Source organism: Pelodiscus sinensis, chromosome 5 (assembly GCF_052426305.1).
Source record: "Pelodiscus sinensis isolate ZL-2025 chromosome 5, ASM5242630v1, whole genome shotgun sequence".
Classification (NCBI taxonomy): Eukaryota; Metazoa; Chordata; order Testudines; family Trionychidae; genus Pelodiscus; species Pelodiscus sinensis.
Genome location: NC_143056.1, coordinates 28,728,871 through 28,755,300, shown reverse-complemented (window position 1 = coordinate 28,755,300; position 26,430 = coordinate 28,728,871). Strand labels below are relative to the sequence as shown.

Genomic DNA, 26,430 nt, shown 5'->3' with positions numbered 1-26,430 from the left:
AATGAACTGTGAAAGAAATAATGTTAAAATCCATGAATGTGGAAGAAGACGGAAGTATCTTTAAAAAACTCCATAATTAAGGTGTAGTTGACCAGAATTTACTGAAATCAGTCATTCCCCCATTTGTTTGCATTTTTCAGAGAGGGACAGAGGGTTAAAAGAAACTTAGGGTATGTCTATACAGCAGCATTATTTTGGAGTTAGGCTACACCTAGACTGCAGGCTTCTTTCAGAAGAAGCTTTTCTGGAAGATATCTTCTGAAAAAACTTCTTCCGAAAGAGCGCCTCCACACTGCCAATGGGCATCGAAAAAGCAATCTGCTTTTTCAAAAGATAGCATCCACACTGAATGGACACTATCTTGCATTTAAACTGTGATTACTATGGATGGAGTGGCCACCTTCTTTCCTCTTCTTCCGAAAGAACTCTCTCCTCCCCGTCCACACACGCCTTTTTCTGAAAGAGCTCTTTTGGAAAAAAGCTTCTTCCTCATAGAAAGAGGATTACCAATGCTGGAAAACCCGCTGTTCTTTCAATTTTCTTTCGATATAACATGATTGCAGTGTGGATGTAATTGAAGTTTTTTTGGAAAAACAGCCATTTTTCCGAAAAAAACCCCCTCTGTATTGTAGACATACCCTTACTGATGTTATTTTGAAATAACATAGTGCACATCTATACTACAAACTGTTATTCTGAAATAATGTTGAGCTGGAGGACTTCCTACTCCAACTCCTGTAATCCTCACTTCATGAGGAGGAAGGGAAGTCAAAGAAAGACAGTGCCAAAAAGCTGAGTTAAGCTATTTTGACTTAAGGTATGCAATTGACATAGCGGAAGTTGCGTAGTTTATCCTTATAGTGCAACAAAAAGGAGGAGGAAGTAAAAGAATAGTCAGCCTACTTTTGCAGGCAAAGATAAGGCAAAAAGAATCCAGTATTTATGTTACCAAAAGGAGAACAAAAGAATGACTTTTACAAGTGTGTTATGGGGAAATGCAGACATTAGAGAGAAAATAGACCCAATGAAAAATGGATGAAAACTTATTATGGCTTCATACAAGATGAACAGGTTTTTAAAAGTATCTGTAATTAACAGGAGGAAAATATTGCTCTAGGCAAATAATGCCTATTAAAAGCTTAGTGAATATATACAAACATATCAACAAGTCTAGGTAATGCGCATACCAAAGTGTTAGGGGAATTGTAAATGAATGTACCAAACCAATGACAATTATGTTTTAAAAATCATGAAGAACTGAGGAGATCCTAGCGATCATTAAAAAAGAGGAAAGAGCAATGCTGACAAAGGGGGCAATGGGGATGAAATGGCAAAACCTTGAGAAACTAAGAATGAACAGAACCATGGAAAAGGACAGTATTATCCAAAACAATAGGGGAGGACAGTACTATCCAAAACAACACCACTATCCAAAGTGGTATGGGAACGATCAGTGTCAATGAACCTGTGGTAACAGCATCTTTAAATACTGAAATAATATTACCGGGCATAAACTACTAGTATTTAGTGTCTAGGCTTAGATCAATAGACAAAATAAAAGGAAACAACAGTCCTGCATATATGTTAACCAGAACATGCCCAGTACCCACTCCATCCAGGGGAAATAAAATACCCTGAAGGAACCAACATCTTGTCTGGGATTTTCAAAGGGGTCAAAGGGAGTTAGTCATGTGTCTAATGCTCACATTCACTAGGAGCTGGGCATCTCTCTTTGGCTTAATTTGACTACCTCCATCAACTCGCATCTTGGCATTGGCATTTTCCACCACCATATTCCATCAAAGGCCCCAAATCCAGCCAGTTTAAGTATGCTGCTCCTTGCCTTTTCATAGACTGATAGGAAGTACAACTGTAGCAAATCCACGTTCAAGTATCCACCATGACTCCCCTGTCATGTCAGTAACACATTTATATGTGTCCTACTTGATTTTACAGCATTTTAGGCTTATTCCAGCTTCTCATACTCTGCCTCCAAGCAAAATTCCTCTACTGCTGCTGCAAGAACCCTCTGCCTCCTTGGCTCTTGCTCTTTTGAAGTCTCATGTTAAATCATACCGTTTGCTACTTATATTACGCTCTCTTTTCTCTCTCCCTCTGACTGAACTTATGGCATAATGCTTTCATGTGCTCACTCTACAATCTCCATGTCACACACCACATCTAGTGCTATGTATTATTTAATTAATTAAAACATCTGGACACACAGTTTATCTGAAAGGAGCTTTTGCCTACAAAGATGTAGCTCAGATGTTTTTTTAAAGGTTAAGGTTGAACAAAAGCAACCTGTGTATGGATGGAATAATTCCACAACTGATTAACCATGAACCAACCCGCATGTAGCACAGGAAACATGGATTACAATTCTCCAAGGAATAAAATATTACTTACAGTGCAATCAATAGAGCCGTCCTGTGTTCTCCAGCTCTACACTGCTCCTTATTCTCTTCTTTATGCTGCTGAACATACAGCAGGGCACTCTCTAGTAAATGCTAATAACTTCAGCTAAGGGCTATGACTCAGAACCCAATTTCAGAGACGAGACATAGCAAGCAGTGGTGAAACTAGTTTTACTGGACACATATTTTAGCTGCATATGCTTGTCCCACATATGACTGTTTATATTTCCCAGGACTGTGTAAGTCTCCTTGATGTTTTGAACTGGTTTCCCTCAGACCAGTTGAATATTGATTTCAGCCACTCATCCTCACCTCAGTTATTGAAATCTCCCTTCTATTTTTAAACAAAAGCTGTCAAAAAGAACAGTTACATCCAATGCCTTGAACGAAGTTCAGCATAACTCTTCAAGTGCTTCAGCCAATATGCCATAGGGACTATGTTTGCTCTTAGTCTACAGGGGACAATTTGAAGTTGTGTTTGTGTGGGTTCATTGTAATAGGCATATTGCTCCAGTTGAAGTCAATGGCAAAACTTTGATTTGGTTCTGGTGGGAGCAGGGCTTAAGCCACTCAACCAAATCTTTGGCTCTGCCAGGACATTGGTACAGGGCAGCATCAAGAGCAACGTGAGGATCCATCCCCTCTCTACATGGGAGTTGTCTGGTTGTACTGAGTTGGGTAGGGGCTCCATGCCATACAATGGGCAAGTGGGCAGATGAAAGGGGACGTGGCTAGGATGCTGCTGCATTCAGCTGATCCTTAGCTATAAGAATGGTCCTTTGGGTCACGGGAATCTTTACATGCTCTGTTTTATGCTGAGGACTAGACCATTGTCTGGCAGCCTGGGACTAGAGGAGCAGACACTTCTCATTCTCTGCAAGTGAAGCCGAGTTGGCTCCAAGAATCTATCCTGCTAAATTTATACATGGGCCTGTCTCTAACACTTTCCCACAGAAACAAATGCAAATTCAGACATAAGAGTATGAAACCAGATACCTCCTCTGTGTGTTTATATACAAAAATGATATTGACTTATAGAATCTGTTTCAGGGACTATATAACTTGCTATAATTTACTATTTTTAACTGAGGTTCATTTAAAGAGAAAGGATGGACGTATGGTTAAGGCATTGGACTGACACTCAGGAGACAGGCTTCAATTACTAGTTCTACTAAAGATTCCCTGCATGAACTTGGGTAAGTCACTTAACCTCTTTGTGCTTCAGGTTTCCATCTACTAACAGACGTTAGTTCGAATTAAATTTGATAGGTGCTACACATACAAACCGCTAGTTCGAACTTAATTCGAACTAGCGGAGTGCTTAATTCGAACTAGGTAAACCTCATTGCACGAGGACTAAGGCCTAGTTTGAATTAAGTAGTTCGAATTAAGGGCTGTGTAGCCACTTAATTCGAACTAGTGGGAGGCTAGCCCTCCCCAGCTTGCCCTGGTGGCCACTCTGGGCACCCCCAGGGAAACTCGTCTGCCCCCCTCCTGGCGCCGGAGCCCTTAAAGGGGCACGGTCTGGCTACAGTGCCCGTGCCAGGTGCAAGCCTGCCAGCACCCAGCCAGCAGACCCTGCACCTGGCACAGCACGAACCAGCCACCCGTTGCCACCCAGCCCTCCCCCTCTTCCCGGGACCAGGCTGGCGGCTCCCAGGAGTCTGCTCGGGGCTGCAAGAGGCGGGCGCCCGCCTGGTCTAGTGCGGAGATCGTGGACCTCATCCACGACCTCCACACTAGGCACAGGAAAGTGGCCGTCTAGGGCAGGATAGCTGCCAGCCTGGCCACCCAGGAGCAGGTTTGCATGAAAATCAAGGTGGTACAGTGAGACCCCCCGACCCTGAGCCCTGAGCTTAGAACGGCCTTACTGGGTCAGAACAAAGGTCCATCTAGCCCAGTAGCCTGTCTGCCGACAGCGGCCAACACCAGCTACCCCAAAGGGGATGAACCGAAGACAATGACCAAGCCATTTGTCTTGTGCCATCCATCTCTAGCCTTCCAAAACAGAGGCAAGGGACACCATTTCTATACCCTGGCTAATACCACTCCATGGACCCAGCCTCCATGACTTTATCTAACTTCTCTTTAAACTATATTATAGTTCTAGCCTTCACAGCCTCCTGCAGCAAGGAGTTCCACAGGTTGACTATTTGCTTTGTGAAGAACAACTTTCTGTTATTAGTTTGAAGCCTGCTACCCATTCATTTCCTTTGGTGTCCTCTAGTCCTTCTATTATGGGAACTAATGAAGAACTTTTCTTTATGCACCCTCTCCACACCACTCGTGCTTTTATAGACCTCAATCATATCCCCCCTCAGTCTCCTCTTTTCTAAGCTGAGAAGTCCCAGTCTCTTTAGCCTCTCTTCATATGGGACCTGTTCCAAACCCCTGATCATTTTAGTTGCCCTCCCCTCTCCCACCCTCTCTCTTCCCCTCTCCCACCTCCTTTTCCCAGTCTCCCTGAGTTTTGTTCAATAAAGAGAGTTTCTATTTTTGAACACATGTGTCCTTTATTTTGTACATCAGGAAGGGGGGCTAGGGAGGGGTAAGTGGAAGGAGATGAGGGAGGAATGGGGGATGAGCCCCCAATGGGGAGGACTGGGGTGGCTCTGTGGGCTTCTCGGGGTGGAAGCTCTCCTGCAGCCCCCCAATTGAACTCCCCCCAGATGGCAGCCTGCAGCAAGTGCAGCCAGGCTGATGGCTGAGTGCTGTGATGTGTCGAGTGTGGGCATTCAGGGCACTCCAAGCCAGGACTGCTTTGCTGTCCCTCATCGAGTTAGACAAGCGAGCAGGGAACCCCTGAGAACTGTCTGTCCAGGGTGGGGGTCGGGTCCCTTTAAGCACAGCCCTCGGCTAGCCTGAGACAGCAGCTCCATGCTCTAAGTCCTAATCTGATGCCCTGCCGGCACTGCTTCTGGCCATCCTTAACCTCGGTTCAGGGTCCACTCAATGTGGACATGCTAGTTCGAATTAGCAAAATGCTAATTCGAACTAGTTTTTAGGTGTAAATGCACTAGTTCAAATTAGCTTAGTTCGAATTAACTAATTCGAATTAAGTTAGTTCGAATTAGTGCTGTAGTGTAGACATACCCTAAGCTCTTCAAGGACTATATGTATATGCAAAGCATAGTAAAATGGTGCTCTGATCCCAGCTGGGGCTGGTAGGTACTTCTGCAGTACAAATAAACAATTATAAATAATAAATAATAATAATAAATATGTTTCTCAGGACTATATAAACACTAGGTTAAGGCATGACCTGTGAAATGGCACACACCTTTAACACCAACTGCGTTCAAGATGACTGGATCAATGAGAGTTGAGAGTGATTAGCACCTTATAGCAGTCACTCAGGCTATGTCTATACTGCAGGCTTTTGCTGGCAGAGAGTATGCTAATGAAGCACTCATTAGCATTTGTCATGCTGTCATCTGCATATCTCTGCTAATGCTTTTGCACAAGAGGTTTTTGCACAAAAACAAGCAGTGTAGATAGGTACATTTTGCACAAAAAACCTCTTTTGCATAAAATTCCTTAGAAGTATACAGGATCTTGCACAAACGGGCTTTTTTTGCACAAAACAGGCCGGTCTATACTGCTTGATTTTGCACAAAAACCTCTTGCGCAAAAGCATCGGTAGAGATATGTAAATGACAGCATGACAAATGCTAATGAGTGCTTCATTAGCATACTCTCTGCCAGCAAAAGCCTGTAGTGTAGACATAGAGGGTGTGTCTAGACTACATGCCTCCTTCGACGGAGGCATGTAGATTAGCCAGATCGGAAGAGGGAAATGAAGCCGCGATTAAAATAATCGCGGCTTCATTTAAATTTAAATGGCTGCCCCGATCTGCCGATCAGCTGTTTGTCGGCAGATCGGGGGAGTCTGGACGCGATGCCCCGACAAAGAAGCCTTTCTTCATCGACACAGGTAAGCCTCGTGAAACCAGGCTTACCTGTGTCGATGAAGAAAGGCTTCTTTGTCGGGGCATCGCGTCCAGACTCCCCCGATCTGCCGACAAACAGCTGATTGGCAGATCGGGGCAGCCATTTAAATTTAAATGAAGCCGCGATTATTTTAATCGCGGCTTCATTTCCCTCTTCCGATCTGGCTAATCTACATGCCTCCGTCGAAGGAGGCATGTAGTCTAGACACACCCAGAGTGTCTTGCAGAATTAACCCCTTAAAGGGAAATACAAATGGCTTTTTGAACTAAGGACTGAGAAAGGGAAGGCTTTCTTGGACACAAACTGATTTAAATGTGATGAAACTAAATCCCACACAGGCACAGTATTAACCCGAAAGAGCATTTATAATTTTATTTTCAGTGCTACGTATTTTATGTAAATATCAGAAATTTCACTTGGAATCAGCTTTTTTAAATCGGGCTGTGATTTTCATTGTGAAGAAATGGGTTTCTGAAGAAGGAATGTTAATTAAACATAGACGCTGTGATAATGACAATGTGATGTTAGTGAGTAAGCTATACTTAAACACTCTTTGACCACACCTCAAAGTCTGTGCAGGAAGAAAGTTGCTACATTCTGCACATTCTGTGTGCACACACAGAAGAAAAGAAAAATCAATGCTATTTATACTTATATATGCTGGGGATGATAATTTCCTAATACTGCTATACCAGCTCAAATTGTGTTGATTACATCTGCTTTGAGAGGGGTTCAGGGTTGACTCCCAACTTTGATATACCTAGTGGTACTGAATCAGTGTTAGCAATAGAGGGAAATGCTGACAACATTTCCTATGTAGCTAGCACCAAAATGGCTCCACCCCTGTGCTAATCCCAATACATTAGGGGCTCGTCTACATTGGCCCCTTTTCCGGAAGGGGCATGGTAATTTTTGAGATCATAATAGGGAAATCCGCGGGGGATTTAAATATCCCCCGCGGCATTTAAATAAAAATGTCCGCCGCTTTTTTCCGGCTTTTAGAAAAGCCGGAAAAGAGCGTCTACACTGGCCCCGATCCTCCGGAAAAAGCGCCCTTTTCCAGAGGATCTTATTCCTACTTCAAAGTAGGGCGCTTCAAAGAAAGGGCGCTTTTTCCGGAGGATCGGGGCCAGTGTAGACGCTCTTTTCCGGCTTTTCTAAAAGCCGGAAAAAAGCGGCGGACATTTTTATTTAAATGCCGCGGGGGATATTTAAATCCCCCGCGGATTTCCCTATTACGATCTCAAAAATTACCATGCCCCTTCCGGAAAAGGGGCCAGTGTAGACGTAGCCTAGGTGTTTTAATCTCTTAGTCTGGAAACTGGGGAATCTCTTAGTTCGTTGTCCCTTTAAAATTAAAGCACTTCCTCACAACCATAATTAAAGAGGGAGGCAACAATACTTGACAAGCAAATTTATACCAAGCTGCACCTGGTTGGAGTGGCTCATACTTGCTCTTGAAAAATATACCGAGTCTCCTGATAGCAAAGTAGAGCATTTGGCTTCTGTAATTTGCAAGGTGTGTGCACATGCTAGTTGATGCATGCTGGTGTACTATAATGCAATATTTATTCCTTTGAAGTATCTCCATGAGCCTCAGGGATGTCAGCTTTACCAGAGACACTGTAGCAGTCGTGAGAGATAGGTTAGGGGTGAAATGACTCAGGCAGAGAAATAATTCCAGTCTTCCCTCCAGTTTGGTTTTGGAATTTTAACTGCAGTCTTCACCAGCAAAGCACTGGCAACTTTATGACACAGTATGAATCTCCACAATGGGGTATTTAATACTAAACACCCTGACAGGCCAAATCACCACTGAAGCTTTCCTTTGTTTCTTTCTTACCAGTTTCCTCCCTTTAGCTCTCACTCTCCTTTCTGACAGAAACCTATTTCTGAAATATACACATTTAAAATTCTTCTTGTTGTGTACAACTTGCCAGAATAGCTTCCTCTCGCAAATTACAGCAATCTTATACTGCAGGAAACTATAGAGGGTTATTGGAAGCATCATTATCCCCATTTTACAGATGGGGAAACTGAGACACAGGGGCTACGTCTACACTGTCATGATTTTCCAAAAATGCTTTTAACAAAAAAGTTTTCCGTTAAAAGCATTTTTGGAAAAGCGCGTCTAGATTGGCATGGACTTTTTGCGGAAAAGCGTCCGTGGCCAATCTAGACACGCTTTTCCGCAAAAAAGCCCTGATCGCCATTTTCGCGATCGGGGCTTTTTTGCGGAAAACAGTACTGTGCTGTCTACACTGGCCCTTTTGTGCAAAAGTCTTTCAGAAAAAGACTTCTGCCCGAACGGGAGCAGCATAGTATTTCCGGAAAAGCACTGATGATCTTACATGAGATCGTCAGTGCTTTTCTGGAAATTCAAGCGACCAGCGTAGACAGCTGGCAAGTTTTTCTGGAAAAGCGGCTGATTTTCCGGAAAAACTGGCCAGTCTAGACACAGCCGGGGTGATTAAATAACTTTCCAAAGGTCATTTAGAAAGTCAATAGCAGAACTATGATCCTGGCTCCCAGTCTTGTGCCTGGTACATTAGACCAAATTCTCTGCTCCACATGAATCCGATAAATTTGTTTCACAAAAGGTTTTTGGCAACAACCTTCCAAAATACTCCAGACATAACACAGTGTACACTTACTGCCACAAAGAGCTGGAGGGAGGTACAATAGGAATGGGGTTAACCATGAGACGGGGAGTTAGCATAGTACATTCTGAGCTGGCATGCAGGAATACTGGTTCCTCAAGAAAACTGCTGCCATGCTCCTCATTTCAGTAGCATGGAGGAAGGCTCAGTGTCATTGCTCTGGGCACACCTAATCTCCACTCACAGCATGTCAACATATGGACTCTTCCGGTATCAGCTCATGATTTCTCAGGCTGGCCATTCATCTGCTGAGAATGGGTGTGAGCAGTTCACTGGCTAAGCATGTTTCCCTCTCTGGCACTTATGGAATGAGTAAGATAAAAACCTGGGAAATTATGCTCTCAGTGACCCCTTCCAGAAACACACGTCACACCACTGACTCCAATGGGGGTAGCTGAGACCTGAATTTGGCACCAAATATTTCCACAAGTCATAAGGAGAGAGGCATGTGTCTCAGAGAAAGAAAACAAAAGCATCCAACAGCTTCGTTTTTCCAAAAACTAAAACCTGCCCAGACACCTATTCCTTGTATCCCTTCCTCCTATGCATAAGCCAGCCATTATACATATTTGCTTAAAAGTTTCCTAACAGAGAACTGTGGCATGAAAGAGAATAAAAATACAATTGTTGCTCAACAGCTGTACAATGAAAGGATCCTTTGCAGCAGCAACTGCTAAAACAGGTGGAGTTATGGCAGTTTTGGGGGAGGCGGAGTACAAAATAGCTACATTCTTGAGGATTTTGCTGCATGCTACTGCTCTGAATCCCACCCTAGTGTCTCATCTGAAGTCTACGGAAGCCAATGGGAACCACTTTCTTGACTTCAAAAGGCTTTCTTTAAAACATACCCCTAACTGGGTATGTACTGACTTCCTGTCAGTCCACATTGCAAACTGTGCATTCACAAACTATTCATGAAAGTGCATAGCCATGTGATGACATTCACTTGAGCTCAGTCTCCTATGTCCATGGTTTCGGTTTGCTGCAAAGTTTGCAGGGATTGCCTGTGAATTCCTATGAAATTACATGACCTTGCTTTGGTTTATGGAGTGGGAAGATGGTCCAAAGCCCTTTGAAGTCAACAGGGCAACTTCCATCTTGAATTATTTTTCTTTGGTTTTCAATGGGATGTAGGTGGGATTTTCAATGGGATTTAGGTAAGAACTCCACTTTACTGAGTGATGGTAGCTAGGTTCATGAACATAAGAATGGCCATACTGGGTCAGACCAAAAGTCCATCTAGCCCAGCATCCTGTCTGCCTACAGTGACCAATACCACATGCGTCAGAGGAAGGGAACACAACAGGTAATCATCACGCAATCTCTCTCCTGTCATCCATTTCCAGACAAACAAAGGCTAGGGATGCCATTCCTACCCATCCTACCACATCTCGATTATTCTGTGTCCAGTTCTGGGCCCCCCTCTATAGAAAGGATGTGGATGCACTAGAGAGGGTCCAGCGGAGGGCAACCAAAATGATTAGGGGGCTGGAGTACTTGACCTATGAGGAGAGACTGAGGGATTTGGGCTTATTTGGTCTGCAGAGAGAAGAGTGAGGGGGGAGTTGATAGCAGCCTTCATCTTACTGAAGGGAGGTTCCAAAAAGGATGGAGAGAGGCTGTTCTCAGTAGTGACGGATGGCAGAACAAGGAGCAATGGTCTCAAGTTACAGTGTGGGAGGTCTAGGTTGGATATTAGCAAAAACTATTTCACTAGGAGGGTGGTGAAGTACTGGAATGGGTTACCTAGGGAGGTGGTGGAATCTCCATCCCTAGAGGTTTTTAAGTCTTGGCTTGATAAAGCACTGGCTGGGATGATTTAGTTGGGATTGGCCCTGCTTTGGGCAGGGGGGCTGGACTCGATGACCTCCTGAGGTCTCTTCCAGCCCTAGGATTTTATGATCTTGAGCAGTTTGGTATCATCTACAAATTTTGCCTCCTCACAGTTTACCCCTTTCTCTAGATCATTTATAAATAAGTTGAATAAGATTGGTCCCAGGACAGACCCTTGGGGGATCCCACTAGCTACCTCTCTCCACTCTGAACACTTACCATTTATTCCTACCCTTTGTTTCCTGTCTTTTAACCAGTTACCAAGCCATGAAAGGACCTTCCCTCTTATCCGATGACAACGTAATTTATTTAGGTGCCTCTGGCGAGGGACCTTGTCAAAGGCTTTCTGGAAATCTAAGTATACTATATCCACTGGATCCCCCTTGCCCACGTTAGTTGACCCCTTCAAAGAACTCTAGTATATTAGTAAGGCATGATTTCCATTTACAGAAATCATGTTGACTTTCCCTCAACAAATTATGTTCATCTACGTGTCCGACCATTTTAATTTTTACAATAGTTTCAACTAATTTGCCCGGTACTGAGATTAGACTTATCGGTCTGTAATTGGCACAATCATCTATAAAGACCTTTTTAAATATTGGCGTCACATTAGTTATCTTCTAGTCATTATCTTCCAGTTCATGGAAGCATCCTTCCATCAACTAAGCTATGTTCTCAGGGTTGTGGATTTTTTACAACTCTCAGCACCATATCTAGGTTTTAAATGTGGCTCAGGCCTAAGAAATTTAGAAGTCTAATTCCCAGGAGAGAATCAGTTTTCAAGAGAGAGTTAGGCACTCAGATGACAGATTTTAAAAGTATCTACGAACCTAAAAATCAGTTAGGGGTCTAGTGAGATTTCCAAAAGCGCATAAGCAGGTTAGGCGTCAAATCTGCATAGGCACGTTTGAAGATCCCACAAGCAGCTAGATTTATAAGAGGTATTTAGGCATTACAACAACAAATAATCCAGCACCTAACTTTTTGGACATCCTGGCACCCAGTAGAAATCACAGCACCCAAGTTAAGTGCTCAATCATAAGTCCCAGGAATGGGATTCACAGAAGCTAGCATCCTGATTGGGAAGTTGCTCAGGCTACCCAACAGGAAATGCTGAGGAGACAGGTGTGCATTAGGCACAGTTTCTCAAAGGCAGAAAAGCTCCTAACTCTGAATCACACCAAGATACCATCTCCGTTCACTGCCATGAACCTTCTTCTGGAGTTAGGTGCCCATGGCAGGTCAGAGGTTGCTTAAGAATAAGTAAGGAAGAGATAGAGCTAGTGGCACTGGTAGTAGCGTTCTTTCTCCCTTCCCAATAACAAAGTGCTAAGAGCAGTCATTCTTCATATTTGAGACTGAGATTCAAATCCTCACTGTACCTGACACCTTGACAGTATCAGTGTCTTTGGTACAATACAAACAGGAGACACTGTGATCTAGACAAGATAGTACCAAGTAGAAGCTACTCCTTAATTCATTTAAAAATAAAATATGCAATGATCATATTAAGACATGTTAATAATAGTGTATATTAAAGTATAAAGTAATATTCTCTACTATTAGCTGACATGCCATGAAATAATATAAAAAGAATAAAAATATTGTAAAAATAAAACCCCATAAAATAATATCTGAAACAGAATTCTTAAATTCTAAAATAAAATTCAAAATACTAACACAAACATTTTCTGAAACTGAATTTTTTCAGGAAATTTGTTTTGTGGGAAAATTTGAAAATACTTGCCTTCACTATGAAATGGAACAAATACTTGCCTTCATTATGAAATGGAAAAAATATTTTTCACAATTTGGAAATTCTGAATTTTGACCAGCTCTGCTCTTAAGTTCAATAGGCTATATATTTTTTCATTTATATTTTGTTGAGTTTTTTCATTTTTCTAATAGAAAGGAGAGAATAGAAAAAGAAAAAAAGAAGTGAAAAATAGAAAATCACAAATATAAAGGAGGAAAATACAGTTATAATAATTAGATAATCAGAATATGCATTGTCCTCTAATCTGTATCACTCTTTGTCCTCCCTGCCTCCACCCCTCGCCCCCCCCCCCATTTATTCAGTAGGTAAATGAAACTGCATTATTCTTTCAGAATACTGAAAAATCATACCAAAAGAAAAAGCTAATGAAATAAATATAAAGGCTTAAACAAAATAGGGGGATGACAGCAAGAAAAGAAAAGAAAAGAAAAGAAAAGAAAAGAAAAGAAAAGAAAAGAAAAGAAAAGAAAAGAAAAGAAAAGAAAAGAGGGAAGGACGGGAAATGTGGGATGAAGGAAAAAACATTACTTCTGAAAACAGAACTTAGCCACCAAGTCTTTGATATACCTTTCAAATAATACACAATCACCTCAGATTAATAATTTACAGTAATTCTTCCATTGTTCCGGTCATTTCTTCTTGCTTAAAAAAAATCTATTATAATATATTGTCTATAAAGTCAGGAAAAGTATCTCAGTTGTCATACTACGTTTAGAGGTACAACTGCCTTTGAACATTTTAATGGTTTATGTACAGTCTCCAATAACTGGTCTGTCTTCCATACACACAGCATAAATCTGTGTCTGTGACTTGTTAGTAAATAGCTATTTACATCTTAATGAAAAATCAACTCACTATATCTTACTAAACCAATCTTTCCCCCAAATAATGTCCCACACTAGTTTCACAATTTTTTTACATTTTTTTATTTTTTATTTTTTGCTTTAGATTTACTCTTGGGTAATAAGTAAGCACCTCCTAAACTCCTGCTTATATGCAACTATGTGCTATTTCATGTTGCTTAGAAACTGGTAGTGAGACAACTAGTTTTAAAGAGCATGGGGAAATTGTACAACCTGGTATTTGATTTAGACACACAAACATGGCATTTATGGACAAGATCTGTGTTTATCTCTCCAGACACCACGATATTGGCATGAACAATGACACCTGTCAAATTATGCTCTGGATCAAAATATGTCACAAATTAACCATAACCCAAGAAGCATCACATTCTATTATGATGCTGTAAAATAATTATATCTGTACATTGTCATGTTATGGCAATGGGAAGATAAACAGTCAAGGTACATCTAGACTGCAAGCTTCTTTCGAAAGAAGCTTTTCCAAAAGAGATCTTCCAGAAAAGCTTATTTCGAAATAGCGTGTCCACACACAAAAAGTACAACAAAATAGCTATTTGCTATTTCGAAAGATAGCGTCCACACTGATTGGACACTACCTCGCATTTAAGGCCACTTGGATCCAGTTTAGACGGGGCATTAGGTCAGCAGTTGCTTCTGAGTGCTGTTGCCTAAGGCTAAATGAGAAATGTGCTTAAAGGGACCCTCCCACTGGACAGCCATTTCTGAGCTTCCTCTGCCTGCCTACCTCTCCAAGGGTGTGTCTAGACTACATGCCTCAGTCGACGGAGGCATGTAGATTAGCCAGATCGGCAGAGGGAAATGAAGCCGCGATTAAAATAATCGCGGCTTCATTTAAATTTAAATGGCTGCCCCGCTCTGCCGATCAGCTGTTTGTCGGCAGATCGGGGCAGTCTGGACGCGCCGCGCCGACAAAGAAGCCTTTCTTGATTGGCACAGGTAAACCTGGTTTCACGAGGCATACCTGTGCCGATCAAGAAAGGCTTCTTTGTCGGCGCGGCGCGTCCAGACTGCCCCGACGTGCCGACAAACAGCTGATCGGCAGAGCGGGGCAGCCATTTAAATTTAAATGAAGCCGCGATCATTTTAATTGTGGCTTCATTTCCCTCTGCCGATCTGGCTAATCTACATGCCTCCGTTGATGGAGGCATGTAGTTTACACGTACCCCAAGGGACAGCAACGCATCTGCACTGTGTGCTCTGGTTTCCCAGCTTTGGACACCACAGCACACTCCTTGCCATAGAGCTGGAGTAGCCTCTGGACATGTGATGGCAGCACACTGCCATGCTGCAGTTTGTGCAGCAGTTTGTGCAGGCTGCTTTCATGGTCCTGCAGGAGCTCGACTCTGACCTCATCAACGAGACCCTCTGCCTGTGTGGTGGAGGAAGGCCCTTGCAACCTCACCCCACGATGGAAAGAATGTTCTGGAGGCTGGACACCAGTTCCAACTGGTGGGACCGGCTGGTGATGGAGCAGTGGGACGACCAGCAGTGGCTCCATAACGTCTGTATGAGGAAGGCCACCTTTATGGAGCTCTATGCCTGGCTCGCCCCTGCCTTCCATTAACAGGACACCCAGATGAGACCTGCCATCCCCCTGGAGAAGTGTCACCATCGCCAACTGAAAGCTTGCCACCCCAGACAGTTACAAGTCTGTGGGTAACCAGTTCAGCGTAGGAAAGTCCACTGTCAGGGCCCTCCTCATGGAGGTAAGGCATTCTGGGGCTGCAGTCCCTGGCGGGGGGGGGGGAGTACTGGAAAGGGGGACCCTAGGAAAAGGGGGAGTTGGAGGTGCAGGGGGTAGCCTGGGGGAGAAGCCCTGTCTCCCTGGGGTTCTACAGTCCTGCCATCACACAGCCCTGTGGGGGGGGGGCTCATAAGGGGTGGCTCCTACGGTGTTTGGGGGGGAACCTCCCCAGGGCTCAGGCACCCCCTTTAATTCTCTGATTTGGGTCTTTGTTTATCTGCTTCTGCAGGAGGTAAGGGCCATAAACTCCATCCTGCTGTGCAGGGTCATGCGCATGGGAGATCTGGACCCCATCATGGCCAGATTTGCCACTCTGGGCTTCCCCAACTGCAGGGGAGCCATAGATGGAACCCACATCCCCATATAGGCCCCAGAACATTTAGCCGCCCAGTACATTAACAGGAATTAATATTTCTCGATGGACCTGCTGGCCCTGGTAGACCACCGCGGACAGTTTACAGACATTTTTGTCGGGTGGTCGGGGAGGGCGCACGACACCCATGTGTTTCAAAACTCCAGCCTCTACCAGAAGCTGGAGGCTGGCACATTCTTCCCCCAGCGTGACTTCAGGGTCGAGGATATGCAGAAGACACTGTGCATCATGAGGGACGCAACCTACCCCCTCATGCTGTGGCTGATGAAGCCATACACTGGCCACATGGACCCAAACAAGGATTGTTTCACTACCTGCCTGGGCAGGGCCTGCATCCAGGCTGAACTTGCCTTTGGACATTTGAAGGTGAGGTTCAGGTACCTCCTGACCTGACTTGATGTGCGGGAGCACTACATCCCCTAGATGGTCTTGGCCAGTTGTGTTCTCCACAACATTGTGGAGAGCAAGGGAGAGGCCTTTTCTTCTGGGGTGGTGGGGGGGGAAGAGGCTGGCCAGGAGGGACAGGCCTTCCAGCAGTCGCACACAGCTGCTATCTGGCAGGCCCATGAGGTGGGAGTGTGCATCTGGGAGGCCCCGAGGAAGAGTTTCTCTGAAGGACCCCAGTAACCCTGCCCAGGGCCTCCCACTAGGGGGCTCTGCCTTTCCCCTCTCTGCCTTTCCCACAACAACTGCCTTTCCCCATTTCTTGTACACTGAATAAAAACAACAGTTTGTGTTAAAAAAACCTTTTTTTTTAATAATACAAGTCACTGGGGGGGGGGACTGAGAACCTGGATATGGGGAGACAGGAGGGGCTCAAGCTGACGTTGAGAGTGGCATGTGGTGTGACTGGAAGTTCCACCTTAGGCCGGGGACCTCGGCAACCTCGGAGGTGGAGGAGGGTCCAGGGAACGAGGCAGGAGGGTAGGCTGAAGAGGGATCAGTCATGACGGGGGGAGGGACTGCAGCAGCTGTAGCCCTGCTGCACCAGTTTGGTCCACATTTGGGCCCGCCATTGGGTGTCGTCCTGGACCTTCTTGGCCAGGGTCTGCTGCATGTCCTGGAGGATGGACACGTGCTCCCTCATAAGGTCCTCATGGACCCTCTGGTGCCTGCGGCTCCCCCAAGTCAGGCGGCTGGCTCGGCTGTTGGTGATTGCACCTCAGTCATGGCTGGTCCGGCTGTGTAGAATAAAGAGGAAGAGGTGGTCAGTCATCCATTCAGACACTGTCCCTGAGGCCGTGCCCTTCTCTGTGAGCTGTGAGCAACAGTTCTCGGGGCAGAGGATGGTGATGTCCCGGGAGCAAGGCCATGTGTGGCCTGGACAGAGGGCTCACCTCACAGGGGCCTAAAGGTGCCCTGGGGACCATGCTTTCTGTGCCCTCCCCCATTCCACGGACAGGGAGGCAAGGGAAGTGTTCGGTCACACAGGGATCCTATGGGTGAGAGGGGGCCGGGAGCAGCCTGGCCTTCCATCAGGGCCGCATCCAAACCTGCGCCGGGCAGTGCTGTTCCCAGGAGTGGGTGGTGCCTCAAGCGTGCAGGCATGCCCGTGTTCTGTGTGCCTTTCAGAAATGCTTTATTCCACAGATTTAGCAAGCTTGCACAGATTCTCATAATGAAGAAAATCATAGCCATGGAAAATTGAAAAGAGATAAACATAACACAGGATTTAACCTACAAACAGGAAGCATGTGCAAGAGAAGCATGTATCTACCTCTAAGTGGAAGTCTTCTATGAAAACAAACCATGTGGGAAATAATATCTGTAACACCTTCCACCTGCCATGAATCCCCACATGCAGTATATTGGTTTCATATGTGGCAACATACTAGCACAAAACTGCAGTCAGAGGATATGTCTACACTAAAAAAAAGTGTTCTTAACTTAGGGTATGTCTACACTACAGCATTATTTTGAAATATCTTATTTTGAAATAGTTAATTTGAAATAAGTTATTTCGAAATAGTGCATCTACACACAAAATGCATTTCGAAATAGCGTTTTGCTATTTCGAAATAGCGTGTCCACACTGAGTGGACACTGAATTGCATTTAAGGCTGGCCGGAACCAGGTCCGACAGGGCATCAAGTCAGGAGTTACTGTGTGTGGCTGCTGCCTGAGGCTATCTGAGGCCTGTGCTTAAAGGGACCCCCCCCCCCCCCCCCAGACAGCCGGTTCTCAGCTTTCCCTGCTTGTTTGCCTACCTCAATGAGGGACAGCTAAACATTTTGTCTCTGCGTACTCTGGTTGCCCTCACTCGGGACACCACAGCACTCTGCAACATGGAGCTAGAGCTGCCCCATGGCACTTTGTTGCTTCTCATAGACGTGTTGCTGCAAGGATGGCTTCACTTTCTGCAGGCTGCCATCCAGGAGGTCCATCGGGGGGCTGTCAGTATCCAGGAGGCCCTGTGGGAAAGCTTCCACCCTGAGGAGCACTAAGAGCCTCCCTGGTCTGCCCCACTGAGGCTTGTGCCTCATTCCTCCCTCACTTCTTTCCACTTACCCCTCCCTAACCCCCCTTTATTTAACAAAACTGGGGGGGGGGGAATGAAACTCTGGTGAGACTCGGGAAAGGAGGTGGGAGAGGGGAAAAAAGAGGATGGGATAGGGGAGGGGGAAACCTGGGAGGAGGGAGCTGGAAGGGAGTGGGGAAGGGAGAGTTGTGTTCTTGGTTAAGGCTGGAGTGGCCACCAGGGCATCTTGGGAAGGCTGGAGGCCCCCTATTTCAAAATAAGTGTCTACACAGCACTTATTTTGAAATAGCTATTTCAAATTTGGCATTATTCGTTGTAGAATGAGGTTTACCAAATTTGAAATAAACGCTCCACTATTTCGAATTTATTTTGAAATAGCGGTTTGGCTGTGTAGATGCTAGGAAAGTTATTTCAGAATAATGGCTGTTATTTTGAAATAACTTTGCTGTGTAGACATACCCTTGGGAGTGGCTAACTTGAGTCAAAACAGCAGTCAAGACAGGGCATTTCAGCTTTTAACTTGGGTTAGCAACAAGAGTTGAAGATGATAGGAGAGTCTGGGGTTGAATTTGAACTTCTTACAACTTAAAAGCTGAGCTTCTGTGTCTTTATTGCTATTCTAACTCTATTTCAGAATGTACCTTTTTTTTGCAGTGTAGCTAAACCTTAAGAAGGGGCATATGTACCCAAAGAAATCTCTGGCCGTGTATGCATTTACTCATTGCTCTCTGTTATTTGGTGTCTTGGCCACATGGCATATCTTGGTGCTCTGCTAAAATACATCATCCCTTCCTGGGTAGCTACTGAACCCTGTTTTCAGCATACCAAAAATCCTTCACTCCTCATACATTTACTGAACTTCACTGCATGAAATTTAAGCTAGAATAGCTATAGCACCATCTGCAGCCTGAAGAGATATGCTAGAAATGCCTAAAGATGATCAAACCGGGGTAGGGTGTGTGTGTGAATATAAGATGTACAACATTAGGAACAACAGATGTGTGCAGATATGTTAAACACATATGGTACAAGGACCAAACCAAATGTAGACATAAAGGGAGATTGCTGATACTATTATTGTTCATTGGCAGCAACAAACACTTGACAGAAGCAACCATTTCCAGATACACGAACATCATTTTGAGACAGGCACGCCTTGTTTGAGGACATGAAACAGACTAACAGAGCAACTGGCGGAAATGATCATTGTGGATCCCTACAGCATATGTGATTGTTCAGTCAAACTGAGGGGGTGAGTGCAGGTGGGAGAAGTGGGTATAAGTTCATCACTCAGACATGACACAGGTTCATGGCCACTCTGTAACAGACCACTACATGGAATTGGTTTCCTTCCTTCTACCCCTCCCCCAGCCTGTCATTTTGCCAATGACTCTCTGTTGATTCCTATCTCCACAGGGTTCTCTGTGCTGCCTATATATATGGAATATCAGGTAACATCATCTCCTCAGTCATATACTTTTTAAGGACTTGCTCCTTTCACACTACTACAAGAAATGAGCTAATTCACAAATACAGAGAAAGAGAAGCCATCAAGAAATGCACATGTTGAAACTTGCTTAATGTGTTATTACAGTTTTATTTATGACACTATGGGTGCGTCTAGACTACATGTCTCCATCGACGGAGCCATGTAAAGTATTTTACTTGACATAGTCAACGAAGCAGGGATTTAAATAATCCCTGCTTCATTAAAATAAAAATGGCCACCATGCTGTTCCGACGCAGCGTGGAAGTCTAGACGTGGCGCGGTCGACAAGGGAAGCCTTTGTCGACCACTCCAGTATGCCTCGTGAAACAAGGTTTACCTGAGTGGTCGACAAAGGCTTCCCTTGTCAATCACGCCACGTCTATACTGCTGCACTGTGCCGGATCAACTGACTGTCGGCACAGCGCAGTGGCCATTTTTATTTTAATGAAGCGGGGATTATTTAAATCCCCGCTTCATTGACTATGTTGCGTAAACTACTTTACATGGCTCTGTCGACAGAGCTATGTAGTCTAGATGCACCCTATAGTGAAAGAAAACTCTAATGTGGACTCTTTCCATTCCTTCTGGTCTTTGTTATGCTGACTGATTGTGGCATGTCTAAAATTAGTCTGCAAGATCATTAAGGCAGGGACTACTTGTTTGCATTTGTTTTGTAAACTGCTTAGGGACACTACAAAGATAATAAAAGTAAATCATCATAATAATGAATCCACTATATATTTCAGAGAGTTTGTGTGGCTGTCTGTGTGTCCATCATCCATCAGTGAGTCTGTCTGTTCAAGAACTCCTCCTAATCAGTAAGAGCTAGGACCACCAAATTTAGTAAGCAACTTTCTCTTATCATATCTTAAAGCAAGACCATGGTTTCATTGTGCCAAAACAATGAGATGTGTGTAGAATGTGATTGTTCTGCAAAAAGGGAGGGGTATGATAGCAGAGACAGTTATACTCACAAATGACCAGAGGGGCGCAGCAAGCACGGGGCTGGAAGAAACGTTATCTTTATTTTGTACATCAATAAGAAGGGGGGCTAGGGAAGGGTAAGTGGAAGGAGGTGAGGGAGGAATGGGGTACGAGCCCCCGATGGGGTGGACTGGGCTGGCTCTGCGGGCTTCTGGGGGTGGAAGCTCTCCTGCAGCCCCCCAATTAGCCCCTCTCCCAAGATGGCAGCCTGTGGCAAGTGCAGCCGGGCTGATGGCCGAGTGCTGTGATGTGCCCAGTGTGGGTACTCCGGGCACTCCAAGCCAGAACTTCTTTGCAAGCGGGGCACCCCTTAGAACTGTGTGTCCGGGGTGGGGGTCGGGACCCTTTAAGCGCAGCCCTCGGCTAGCCTGAGACAGCATCTCCATGCTCTAAGTCCTCCTTATGCCCTGCCGGCACTGCTTCCGGCCATCCTTAAGCCCTGTTCAGAGTCCACTCAATGTGGACTTGCTAGTTCGAATTAGCAAAACGCTAATTCGAACTAGTTTTTAGTTCTAGACGCATTAGTTCGAATTAGCTTAGTTCGAATTAACTAATTTGAACTAAGTTAGTTCGAACTAGCGCTGTAGTGTAGACGTACCCTGGGTGTCCTCAGGTGGCTGGCTCATGTTGCGGCAGGTGCAGGGTCTGCTGGCTGGGTGCTGGCAGCCTTGCAACTGGCACAAACTGTGTAGCCAGCCCGTGGCCCTTTATGGGCTCCAGGGCCAGGAGGGGGGCAATAGAGTTTGCCTGGTGTTGGCCAGAGTGGCCACCAGGGCAAGCTGGGAAGGGCTAGCCTCCCACTAGTTTGAATTAAGGGTCTACACAGCCCTTAATTCGAACTAGCTAGTTCGAACTAGGCTTAATCCTCGTAAAATGAGGTTTACCTAGTTCGAACTAAGCGCTCCGTTAGTTCGAATTAAATTCAAACTAACGGAGCACTAGTGTAGCGCCTATGAAAGTTAGTTCGAACTAACAGACATTAGTTCAAACTAACTTTGTAGTGTAGACATACCCACAGATAGCTATAGAACAACTACCACACATTATGCAGGCAGAACAGCTTGGCGCTCATTAGGGAAGAATTGGAAAATAGAAGCATGGTACATTGTTTACACTATACAGGTTGTACCTCCTGTCGAAGCAAAAACACGCTCCTCTGTGTTTAGGCAGCTAACAAACAGCTTTATTAATTAATAAAGCACAGCATGAGCCAAACGTGGTCACAGCAGAGCCGGGCCCAGTAAGGCTGCTAATACAATCAATCCTAGTATCTTTATACCCTTAGCCAAACAGTCTGACGTCAGGGCATCCAATTACAGAAATCCTCAATTAAATTTGGAAAAACAAAGCCTTATCAACAAGATGGCGGACAGGTACAAGGGAGTACATCTCCTGTCCCAACCAGCCCAATTAACACATACCAATAGCCCATCCTGTAGGCCTCTTCTCACGGGGTGACAGAAAGTTCACTCTGGTCTACTTGCTTGAGAGAAAAGCTGAAATGGTTTCTGATATACAAGATGGCTTCTAGCTAAACATAAAATAGCTTCTACACTCCCTTAATCAAGACCATGGATGTTCCTGGGCCACAGAGCTCAGGTATGGGGAGGTTGGGCTGTGAGGCAGGAGTGGCCGGGGGAGCAGCAACTCAGCCGGTAGGTAACCCTACAGGGTGTCAGAGGAGCAGCAGGGAGTTCCAGCTGCTGTGGCTGGATAACAGCTGCAAAGCTCTGGCCCCAGTCATGGTGTTCGGGAGCGGCAGCCGTAGCTACGGAGCTCCAGCCCTGGTGGCAGTCAAGGAGCTCCAGCTTGAGGAGCCACAGCCATGCAGGCAGCAGCAAGGCCAGGATGGAGCCCTATCTGAGGGCAGCAGGGCAGCATGGCTCATGCTGGGAAGGACCTCCCATTTTCTAGTAAATCCCCTTGTTCAGGACTGGTCACGTCCCGAGGGTGCGAGTTGAGGGAGGTCCAACCTGTATTAGATATAACTCTATGACTGCCATGTGCATCATGGAAATGCTGTCTTTGCCTGCATCTTCTCTCTAAGGGCAGCTAAGGGCTGAGTAATCATGTGTGTTCAACCGATTGCTCCAGTCCCATTTAAGAAATCAGCTACTGTATGTTCACAGATGATTGCTTCAGTGCATTTGTCTGGGTTACATCAGTGAAGGGTGCAAGTAAATCATCCCATTGGGTCACTATGACTTCTAGAAACTGGACAGATAGTGGATAAACTGCCTGCTATATATGCCATCAGCTGGAATGATTCAAGCATTCCAAATATGCTTAACAAGGCCAACATTTCCCAAAAACAAGGAATGTTGCAAGGGTGATAAGAAACAGAAGAATGTTGAGGTGACATTAACCACGATTTCCCATTGATCCAAATGAAACAATGATATTCTATGTATTCTCAGTCAGACATGCCTTATTCACAGAGCCCTGGCATATATTTGCTCACACATGCCACCCTCTCACCCCATCATCCAAGTGTCAGCATAGTCTTCAGAGAACTGCCTCTACATAACACAGAGAGACTTCTTAGACATGAAAAGTACGGGACTACATGGCAGAATAGAAATAGTTTACATCCCATAACTTTTCAACCACATCAGTGATAAACGAACTCATTCAGAAAACTGCCCAAATGTTGTTAGATGTGTGAAGTTCCTAATTATACCGCCCTCACTCATATATCACCCATACATCTCACCCTTCACCCATACACAGTTACACCCACAGCAGTTGCAGTGTTGTCTAACAACATGCATTCATCTACACCCAAGGTTTGCCAGCAACATCTCTCAGCAAGGGCTAGCCAGAGAACAAGAACTGTTTTATGAACAGTTTTAAGGTTTTGAAATATTTTAATTCTGCATGGAACCAGACTGAGACCTTTCAAAAATGTTCATGAAAAAAATGCGACTATAAGGCCCTAGAATAGCCAGAATCCAGACCATTTACCTATCGGGTGGGAGATCCAGGTTCAACTCTCTGTTCTGAATTAAGCAGAGCAAGAGCTTGAATATGGGTCTTCCCCCTCAGGCTAAAGAGTCAGTCTCAAACTCTCTTACTGGAGCTGTTCCACATTTTATAAATTGTTAAATATTCAATGGGTCAGAGAGAGAGTGCGCAAGACCGACTTGGCCTATAGGTCAGTGGTTAGGGGACTCACCAGAGCCAGGAGTGAAACTTGTATCTTCCATATCTCACTTAGGTATTCTAACAACCAGCTTATCAGCTATTCCCAGATATCTCTTTCTGACCAAAAATTCCATCCTGAAACTAAGAACATTTTGGTTTTAAGAGATTAACATTTTCTGACAGCAAAACCTCCTGCTGAAAAATTCTCTTCCTGGCCATCTAGTTCTACTTTCAACTTACTCCATCCTGCCATGACAATCATGGGTGTGTTATTCATAGGCAAATGTAATGAGCCATAGCAGTCATGATGAAATGCCTATAAACAATAAGCTAGATTCTGTTCTGGACTCTCACAAGGCACTGCATGGGATTTGAGCCACCTTCATACCTCCTGGAGTCCAGGCTTCTCAATAAGGTACAATGTAGTACTCACCAGTCCCCAGGGCTAGTCCAGTCATGAGATGATTAAATAGGAGGGGAGATTGCTGAGAGGGATCAGGAGAGAAGGAGGTGCCTGGGGGAAGGAGGAAATCCTGGTGACTGTGAGGGGGAGGGGTAGTCCTAGAAGAGCAGGGAAGGTCCTGAGGATCAAGAAGGGGGCAGAGTAGGGCATCTTGAGGAGGATCCCAGTTCCACACAGACGCAGCAAGTGACACTATGGCAGGAACCAAAATTGTGAGTGGTGAGAGCAACAGGCTAGAGAGGGGAGCTGGGTCCAGCCCTATGGGACAAAACCTGACACTGTGGGGCTGATTGCAGGATGTTTTCAGCCCCCTACCCCAAGCAATATTTTCACCAGATGTCTATGACACATTCGCCATCTACCTAAAGATGCCAAAGCCCCTCCCACACTGCAAACCCCTTGGCCCAAGACCAGAGCCTGCATCCCAATCCCCTATCCCAGCCTGGTGAAAGTGAGTAAGGATAGGAGAGGAAGGAGGATGGAATGAGCAGGGTGAGGCCTTGGAGAAGGAGTAGAGCAGGGGCCGAGCCTCAAAGAAGGGGTGGGAAGGAAGTGGAGGAAAGGTATTTGGGTTTGAGGTAGATCTTACATTGCACTTAAATTGAAAAAGTGATCTTACAGTTAAAAAAATTGGAGACCACTGGCCTAGCTCCATCACTGGTGTTCCTGCTGAGAGGAGGTGGCATCACATCACAGATGAAATCTCATCTTCAGCGGAACATGAAATGAACATGATGGTTATTCCACATGACTGACCACTTCAAGACCCTTTCAGAAGGGACCCCCTACAATTCCACACTACTAGATAGTCAGTAGCATGGAAAAGCACAGTACTGTGTCAATGTCTTGGCTTTTCATGGAGGCTAGCAGCCACTTGCTGCAAAAAGGCAAACATCAAGAAGAAAAACAGGCAAACATAGATATGGCCATATTCTCATCTAGTTGTCGGACCTAGAACTTCATTCCCATGGCCTCAAGATCATAGTCTTCATTGGTCAGCCAACTCTAATCATTGCAGCACCATTAAGATTAGGGGTTGCCACTGAAGGCAGTACAGTTTTGGCTATGCATTCCCTTCACCAATACTTCTGCCTTTCTCTTCACCGTCCTACCTTCCCTACTTACACCGTCTTTAATGAAGGAAGGAAGCCACTCACTTGGGAGGTGGCTGCCATCTTCTGTGTTCTGCTGCTCTGATACAGGCTCTGCTCTTGTGGAAGATGGTATAGGAGGCAGCAGGCAGACAGATGGCTTTACAAGCAGCTGTCAAGCAAACTGTCAGCCTCTTTCCTTGTTCAACACAGCTGAGCGTAGGGATTTAGCAACTGTTTACTCTGCTTTCACCTCTGATTCTTTTCCCCATCCCTTCATGCAACAGGCTAATAAGTATCAGCCCTAAGAACCCATGTTATAGAAGTAGCTTTTCTAGTGCCTTTGAATTTGTGAAGCTCCAAGCACCAGTGGAGTTGCTAAGTCATGGAGTTACTATTGGGCCTGTAAAACATGTGACCATAATTAAAGCCCTTCAAATCCATGGATATCCAATTTCTATCTCAGGGATGTGAATGTGGATATCCGTGGATCATTTTTGCAAATGCAGATCACAGAACCACAGAAAATTAGGGTTAGCAGAGACCTCAGGAAGATCATCCATTCCAACCCACTGCACAAAGCAGGACCAATCCCAAATAAATCATCCAAGCCAGGGCTTTGTCAAGCCTCACCTTTAAAGCCTCTAAGGATGGAGATTCCACTGGCAACCCATTCCAGTGTTTCACCACCTTCCTTGTGAAATAGTTTTTTTTAATATCCAAACACTTCAGCTTATGACCATTGCTTTTGTTCTCTCATCTGCCACCACTGAGAATAGCCTGGTTCAACCTCTCTGGAACCTTCTTCAGTTAGTTGAAGGTTGCTATGAAATCCCTCGCCCCCCCTCCCCCCCCCCACCATTATTCTCTTCTGAAGACTAAATAAGTCCAGGTCCCTCAGCCTCTGCTCATAAGCCATGTGCTCCATCCCCCTAATCATTTTTGGCACTCCACTGGACTCTCTCTAATTTGTTCATATCCTTTCTGTAGTGTGTGTGTGTGTGGGGGGGGGGGAACTGTACACGATACTCCAAATGGGGCCTCACCAGTGCTGAATGGAGGGGAATAATCACTTCCCTCAATCTGCTGGCAGTGCTCCCACTAATGCAGACCAGTATGCCATTAGCCTTCTTGG

General features: G+C 45.1%; 1 protein-coding gene across 3 annotated transcripts in view; it reads right to left on the bottom strand.

The window, feature by feature from the left end:
- Positions 1 to 26,430, bottom strand: part of LOC102443854 (alpha-1-antiproteinase-like) — a 157,402-nt gene that overhangs the window by 13,422 nt on the left and 117,550 nt on the right. The window contains exon 1 of one of the 3 annotated variants that reach the window (XM_006133721.5): positions 2,410 to 2,556. The exons of 1 other annotated variant lie outside the window; for it this stretch is intronic. Coding sequence is in view for 1 of the 2 variants with exons in the window: in XM_075926652.2 (XP_075782767.2) it covers positions 1,707 to 1,793 (87 nt within the window). In the remaining variant the exon portion in view is untranslated. Of the gene's footprint in view, positions 1 to 1,706; positions 1,881 to 2,409; positions 2,557 to 26,430 lie in introns of those variants that run through there. One more of the 3 variants, XM_075926652.2, reaches the window with a different exon arrangement.